General features: G+C 41.9%; 1 protein-coding gene and 1 pseudogene across 1 annotated transcript; one reads left to right on the top strand and one right to left on the bottom strand.

The window, feature by feature from the left end:
- Positions 1-2,557: 2,557 nt before the first annotated feature.
- Positions 2,558-3,476, bottom strand: LOC147452737 (uncharacterized). The gene is made up of 4 exons (XM_086519294.1): positions 3,342-3,476; positions 3,118-3,200; positions 2,927-3,050; positions 2,558-2,794 (listed from the first exon to the last, which is right to left on the bottom strand). The coding sequence occupies exons 1-4, from the start codon at positions 3,474-3,476 to the stop codon at positions 2,558-2,560; spliced, it is 579 nt and encodes a 192-aa protein (XP_086375420.1).
- A 1,237-nt stretch (positions 3,477-4,713) lies between these two features.
- On the top strand, positions 4,714-5,276 carry LOC147452736 (mitochondrial adenine nucleotide transporter ADNT1 pseudogene; annotated as a pseudogene).
- Positions 5,277-8,094: the final 2,818 nt, after the last annotated feature.

The raw sequence follows: 8,094 nt of genomic DNA, 5'->3' as shown, positions 1-8,094 counted from the left end.
ATTCCCAAGTTTTGCAAGATCTTTCTTGCTTCCTCTTTGAAATCTGGCATCACATTATCAGCTGGCAGTATGTGCTCTTTGAGCAATCTACACAGCGAAAAAATGTGATACACTTGTGTAAGTAATTTATTGGATCATTATACATCTAGTGTTTTTTTTTGAAGTAAGCACATTGAAATAGATCACCTGAAAAGTGTTGTACCGCTAGTGTCACTCCATCCAAACTTTGCTTGCATATTGAGAAGAACCAGGAGCACCTTCAATCCAGACACACATGTTCCACCATACAATGGTGTATCGGCTTCACTTTTCATGTCGTCATAGACAAGCCTTTTTGAATCCATGATCGTCTCAATCATTGATCTTGGGATCAAACATAGCCTCGTTGGGAATATGGTCTGCATGATCACCCTCCAAGTTGTCAGAGGCTGCATCTTGTGGCCTCACATATGCTGCTTGACCAGAGCGTGTGCGAACACGTCTACTGGGTTGTAAGATTGCTGCTTGTTGGCCAACGCCAGAGTTCGACGAGTTGTAATTGGCAATAACTCAATCTATAATAAATGGGTCAAACTCTCCAAATTCGCAAATATGCTACAAAGAAACACGTCTTGTCCATCGCAGAATCTTACCACGCACCGAGCGAGTTTTTCCGAGCAAAGACAAACCCGAGCAAGTGTTTGTACGCAATATAGTACATTTTATCATCAACAAAATATTTATTATTTGTTATATATTGATGCAGTACAACAAAAAGAGTTTTCACTGGCTAAATTTGGAGGATTTTAGTGTGAAATTAGGTAAAAATCCTTTTTTTTGTTAAGATATTCAATGTTCTTTTTTCCATTGGTTCCTACAAAAGGTTTTGGTGAACACTTCCTCATAGGATACTCTCTCTCTCTCCTTTGGAGGATAGAGGATCCTTGGAACACCATTACTTTTCAAATCATAATCAAAACTCCTATTAATTATTTTAGTATTCAGACCTCCACTCATAATTTTAATTGGTCTGGATCTTCCAATCATTTAGATTGTCTTGCTAGAAAGTGAATATTTATAGCATGACTCCATCAATGTTGATGACTAGCTTGTCGTATGGCTATGGCACATAAAAAAGAAGCTAAACTATAAACTATTAGATAATGGCTCGACCTAAAACACCAATCAGGCAACATTTTCCGCCCAACGCAGCAGTTTAAGTCTTCTGGTGAAAACTGGCTTAGACAAAGTAGACAACCCCATCAAACCAGACTTTTAGCATGGGTAATAATCGAGCCACTTACAAGACAATAAGACAAGCACTATAATTCTCCATTGCATGTACATCATTCCTCACAATTGCATTGGTATGATCAACAAACTTTTGGAGGCACATTTGCTTCATAGAGCCAGGTATGTCTATGGTAGTGAGTTCGCCCTACTGCATAACATCTTTAACAAGACAATCCAAGTTATCAGATGAGATAGCATAGAGCAAAAGAGAAAGTGGTCACACTTGTCTTATGGATTTATACAATGGACTAACATCTGTAAGAGTACCATTAACTGGAATTCTAGCTGACATATTCCCAAAAATAATGTGAAAAAGAATCTGTCCAAACCCATATCATATAGACTTTGAAGTATGAACTCCCATTCAATTCTATCATAGGCCTTATCATACGCTATGTGGCCGATTGTTTGTGAGAAGATCTTTTAGAAGAGAGTTTTTTGCAATTTTGCAGTGCAATGATCAGCATCATATCTAATAAGCAATGAATTATTATGCTCTTCAAATGTTGTATGCTTGTGCTAGTACTACTACTTGTAGTCAGTTGAAATATTGGCAGGTGCAGGAATCATAACATAGTAGTGCAATCTCGTGCTCATGCCTCCTGCTTCTTCCCAATATCAGATGGCCAATTAGCTCTCGCTTCCTAATTGCAATTGCATGATTTACTACCTGACTTCCGCTGCAATGCTGCTTCATCTCCTTGGAACTATGTCACATTAACCAATTCTTGTGGACACCATATTTTGCGTTGAATCGGTCATAAGAGATGAGAGGCCAACAGCCCGATAGCATCGACATAAAAATGTGTTGACAAGTAGGGACTCAAGTACTTGAGCACTTCTGACGCCTTAACATTATCTTGCCCAAATGCCTTCTTAAGGGGAGGATCACATTAGATTTGCAATTTCTCAGTACTACTGGTGGCGAGGCAACTTTACACAGCTTGCCGAAAAGAGAGGAAAGTGCTGACGAGATGGGATGACTGCAACAGCACACACAGAAACCCTCACTTCTCCTCTCTCTCTCTCTCTCTCTCTCTCTCTCTCTCTCTCTCTCTCTCTCTCTCTCTCTCTCTCTCTCTCTCTCTCTCTCTCTTTTGGGGTGTGCCAATTTCCTGCATGAGTTGAAATGGGCTTAAAAGTTCAATAGTATGACAAAAATCCACAACCATCAAGTATCAATCTTTCTAAATAAAGACGACTCAAATACTTGAGAGGCCACATTGAACTACATTGGGTACTTTAATGTGTAAATTCTGAACAAAACTCATGAAGGTTTTACCAATTATGAGAGCTCTGCCTTCAGCTCACTGCTTGCTTTTAGCTCCAGAATGATGTCGCACCCTCCTATTAGTTCACCATTGTGATAGAGCTGTGGATAAGTTGGCCAATTAGCATACTTCTTAAGAACTTCTCGAAGTTCATTGTCACTAAGAATATCAAAGGTACCAAAAGATATACCCTCCTCTTGTAGTATGCTACCACCTTGGAGTTGAATCCACAACGCGGCGATCAGGAGAACCTTTCATGAACAGCGTAGTGGGCAATGAATTTATCAAACTCTTCAGTCTACTTTCAAGACTTTCTTTATGGACCACACCTTTCTCCATCAGTAATTCCTTCAGTTCCCCGCTCTTATACATCTTAGTGTGACAATATCACAGCCACCAATGAATTCACCAGCAATATACAACTGAGGGTACCAATTAGAGAAAGATTTGAGACCTTGCCTGACTGCCTCATTCTCTGCAAATGACTCAGAGGCAGGCAAGGGTGAGCTTTTGCAGGAAAAGCTAAAGAGTCTTGTTGCCTCCAAGACAGTGATGTTTTTCATGAAGGGCTTACCCAATGAGCCAAAGTGTGGATTCAGTCGCAAGGTTGTAGAGATTCTGAAAGATCTTGGCATCAAAATTGGAAGCTTTGATATTCTAGACATAGCAAAACCATTCATCTTACTTGCATCTCTAATTTCCTCTATTTTTTATGTCTTCTTCCGACCACCTCCATGGCCTGTAAGCTCAGATACCTTTTGAGCCAATTGAGCTGGGTTGGCGCCCTCCGTTATTTACCAAGACTCCATTCTTGAAAAAAACAAATAACGGAATAGTGGAGACATTGTAAGCCTCTGACACATCTGGTTTCTCTTTTTCTTTAACCCTGAAGAAATGGACGGTGGGATTGTCGGAGCACAGGCGGGACACCATGACGCCCAGAAATGAAGAGCAGTCGAGCCCTTCCGCTGCAATACCTCACACAACTCCACTTTGCTGCGTAAATCCTTCAGTGTTGCAGCCATCTTTGAGCTCCGCGGACTTCTCAGAATCGCCCTCTCTCTCTCTCTCTCTCTCTCTCTCTCTCTCTCTCTCTTTTTGAGAGACAACTTTAACATATTTTTCAGAATTCAATATACAATACAGAAGCTCGATTCACAGCTCTTACAACAAACGTGAGCCCAGAGTCGTCATCTTCCTTCCGTGAGGATGCATCTTCCTCAGAGCCGGCAGACCTCAGCGGGCCTAGTGCTGAAGGAAGTGGAGGAGCTGAGAGATTCGACACGCAGGTGTTTGAAATGAGGGCCGATGTAACGAAGGTTGACACGGCTGCCATGGTGCCTTCCAAGCACTCTCTGCGTGAGGGCAAAAGAGATGAACGAGTGTGTCCTCTCTCTCTCTCTCTCTCTCTCTCTCTCTCTCTCTCTCTCTCTCTCTCTAAACAAAATTGTCTGAAAAAGCGCGCGCCGGGCGCATCGGCGCGCGCTCTTTCTGACTTTTTTTTTTTTTTTGAGAGAGAGAGAGAGAGAGAGAGAGAGAGAGAGAGAGAGAGAGAGAGAGAGAGAGAGAGAGAGAGAGAGAGAGAGAGAGAGAGAACTTGATAGTAACATCAAGTGTTAGGTATAAATGTGCATGCTGCAGGTGATAGTGATGCTCATGCTGGTGGCATACATGAGCAGCATTGCTAATGCTGAGGCGGAGGAAGTGGGGTGAAAATTAGCGGCTGGGGCAGAAGCAGGTGAGTAGGCCGACTCCCGAGTCGTGGGCCAAGAAAGGAAATTGAAAGGGTACAAGAAGAAGGGCGGCTACCACCATAAGAAGGGTGGAAAGAGAAGGGTAGCTCGGGCCACCCTCGCTAACTCAGTCGTCCGAGCGCATCTTTTTGGTTTTGAATCTTCGAGACGCGCGTACTTGTGAAATAAATAATATGGTGTCTTCACTTGGGTGTCAAAATGTGTTCTTTGTTGTTGTAACCTTTTTACCTTATGTGAGTTGGTGTAATTTGTGTCTATCTTGGCTTTTTGTAAAGGGAAATGTTCACCTTGAGGGTGTTTATGCTTCTAAAAAAGAAAAGAGAGAGAGAGAGAGAGAGAGAGAGAGAGAGAGAGAGAGAGAGAGAGAGAGAGAGAGAGAGCTCTTCTGTGCCTTAAATCATCGGTAATCACCGGACATGGTTCGGGGTAGGCTTACAGTGCAAATAGAGGATTCACCAATGCGCTATCAAGGAATGTTCCATGCAACATCAACGATAATGAAGGAGAAAGGACCATTAGCCGTCTACAAAGGTTGGTTGCCATCTGTTATTGGTGTGATCCCGTATGTGGGTTTGAATTTTGTGGTATATGAATCACTCAAAGAATGGTTGTTGAAGAGGAACATAGCAAGCAAGCTTGAAAGGAATGCTGATTTGAGCGTCCTTACAAAACTTGGATGTGGAGAATGAGCAGGTACAGTGGGCCAGACTGTGGCAGATGTGGTACTGAGAAGGATGCAGATGGTGGGATGGAAGGATGCCTCCTCTATCATCATTGCATATCGTTAGATGAAAGCACCGGTTCAGTACACTGGGATGATTGATGCTTTTCCGTAGACTGTTCGCAATGAAGGCTTTGAGCCTTGTACAAACGCCTGATTCCCAATTCTGTCAAGGTTGTTTCTTCTATTGCTTTGGTGTTTGTGACATATGAGGTGATGAAGGATCATCTTGGAGTTGAATTCCAACTATCAGATTAAGTGAATATGCAATCTGCAAAAGCAATAAGGTAGAAGAGATGTAAATGGACAAACAATTTGAAAGCACATTGGCCGTAGTACTGATTTGTAAGAGTCTCTAATTTTTTCAAGAAGGAAAATTTAAATGATAAGTCCGAGTGTGCGCTAGTAGGGGGGCCCAATCACTTTTACTCTTTTATTATTGAGAATCAAGAAAGATACCTCCAATCGTAGGAGCTGCCATTCCCTGAAGCCGTTAGGGCTACCAATTGTAGGAACCAGTAGTAGCTGCCAAGAGAACATGTAAAGAGGCGGTAGCAAAGACATGCGTAGAGGAGCTTTTGCGGCCCTTGGTGGGGACGGATCTCAAAGTGTGATTGTGCTCTGCAAGGACAAAGCCACAGGTGCTCTTATGGTCTACAAGACGAACAAGGTCCATGCCTCCGCGAGCAGACGACTGAAGAGTACAAAGGCTATGGTGAAACCAGCTACTCTCATGATCATGCCGCACTAGAAGGCCAGGGAAGGAGAAGGCTGGTCCATTATTTTGTTGGGGGCTTTAAGCCTCGGGCAGCAAGCTGTGGGTGCTGGGACGGTTAGCCCATGCTTCTTGGTTCTGGTCCGGGCAGGCAGAGATCGATTCCTGTGTAGTTTTGCCTCATGTCATGAGGTAGTACTGCTTTGAGTATCCTACTTGGAAGAATCTGCAAAGTATCTACCTATGAAAAAGAGAAATGGTCCAGTAGATAAGTTCAGGTGTGCGCTAGTCTAATGCTTTCATATCGAAAGAGAGAGAGAGAGAGAGAGAGAGAGAGAGAGAGAGAGAGAGAGAGAGAGAGAGAGAGAGAGAGAGAGAGAGAGAGAGAGAGAGAGAGAGAAGTGCGATTTAGTAGCAACGCCTCTCCGGAGGTCTCCTTTTGTTGCCTCTACCCATCCCCAAAAGAAGTTCTGAACTTTTGCCTTGAAGGAGCGCGTGCTCTCCCTCCCCTGCCTCACTTAGTCCAACAATCACCACGATTCTTCACAATGGATGCTTAATTGAGTTGGGAAAAACCTACTCAAACCGCAATACCAAAAATGATGGTGCGACAAGAGATTAGGCCGGGCTACATCAACATGCAGAAGCTCTCCCTATGACAGAGTACAAGGTCGCGTGGCGCACATCAACACAGATATGTTGATCCTGCAGCATGCACGATCTCCACCTCCTCAGCCTCTTCCCTTCCAGCCTTCCCTGCCCATATATGATCCCCTCATCCTCTCTCTCTCTCTCTCTCTCTCTCTCTCTCTCTCTCTCCCCTCCATCTCTCTAAAAAATATTTCACACCGGCGTGGGCTCTTTCAGAGATTTTTTTTAAAGAGATTGAGAGAGAGCGAGGAGAGAGAAAGAGAGGGGGAGGGGTTGAAAAAAAAACCTAACTTTAGTGTAATCCCACCTACAAATTTTGAGAATAATGAGCAGTTTCTTCTAGCGCGAAGCAACAAACAAATTCACGGATGTGTTTCTCCATTGTTGCTATTAGCATACGTAAAATGTGTTTGCAAAAAAGCTCTAGTATTCAATCTTACTGTGTAACCAAACATTTAAGCTTAGTCTTTTTGTTTTTGGCAAAAAAATACATGATGGATGTGTTTCCAAAAACTAACAAAAAACCTATGAGTGCGCTATGACTATGTTGCAAAGGGTGTTAAAAAATTCCTAGGTTTTGCTCGGCTCATGGTTTGCTCGGTCAGGTTTCCTCGGATTTTGGGATTCCTCTCCATCGCATAGCATGGTTGCATTGATTACAAGGACATAAGATCCTTCTTGAGAGATAGGCATTTTGGTTGGACGGCCCCACATCGTCGTCACTACTCATAATGAATGTAAAAACCTTATAACCTAAACATAAATTTTATCTTCTATTGGCATCCTCCATCTCTCTCTCTCTCTCTCTCTCTCTCTCTCTCTCTCTCTCTCTCTCTCTCTCTCTCTCTCTCTCTCTCTCTTTACACGGAGATCAGAACCACCGGGTTATAATCTCGTCTTTATTGGTCAATGCCTATATTTGTGGGTACAAGAAGTCTACACACCCACGTCTACATGACAATGCATGTAGTGAACAAAACCCCTTTGCCTCTTCTTTAGCTGTGTAGCAATTCACAGCAGCTTAACATCTCTTCACAGCAGCTCCTTGTTCGAGGGATTACTGTGCACATTACATGTCTGTCTCCAATCTGAGTATCATGCCGTTGAAACCTTTCCAACTTAATGCCGCATTCGTGGAGAGGAAGAGAGGGATCACCATAAACCTAACTCTAAATCTAATATAAAAACTAAATCCAAAATCTAACTTAGATCTAACCTAATTTTAAATCTAACCTAAGTCTAAATCTAAAATCAACCTAAATTTAATCTAATCTTAAATCTAACCTAATCTTAAGTCGAACCTAATCTTAAATCTAACATAAACCTAAATCTAATCTAATCTTATATCTAACCTAATTTTAAGTCTAACTTAACCTTAAATCTAACATATATCTAACATAATCTTAAATATAACTTAAACCTAAATGTACGTAATCTAACGTAATATTAAATCTGACGTACATATAACTTAATCTTAATCTATCTTAATCTTAAATGTAATCTTAAATCTAACCTAATCTTAAATTTGGCCTAAATCTAAATGTAATCTAACCTAATCTTAAATCTAACATAAACCTAACTCTTAATATAACATTTCATTTCATATTTTTTCTTGTTTTTTTATTCTCTCTCTCTCTCTCTCTCTCTCTCTCTCTCTCTCTCTCTCTCTCTCTCAGACACAATGTGTGTGTGTGTGTGTGTGTGTGTGTG

The sequence above is a fragment of the Adiantum capillus-veneris genome, chromosome 8 (assembly GCF_014529385.1).
Source record: "Adiantum capillus-veneris isolate H3 chromosome 8, ASM1452938v2, whole genome shotgun sequence".
Lineage (NCBI taxonomy): Eukaryota > Viridiplantae > Streptophyta > Polypodiopsida > Polypodiales > Pteridaceae > Adiantum > Adiantum capillus-veneris.
The sequence above is the reverse complement of the archived record's forward strand: the minus strand, read 5'-3'. Positions and strand labels throughout refer to the sequence as shown.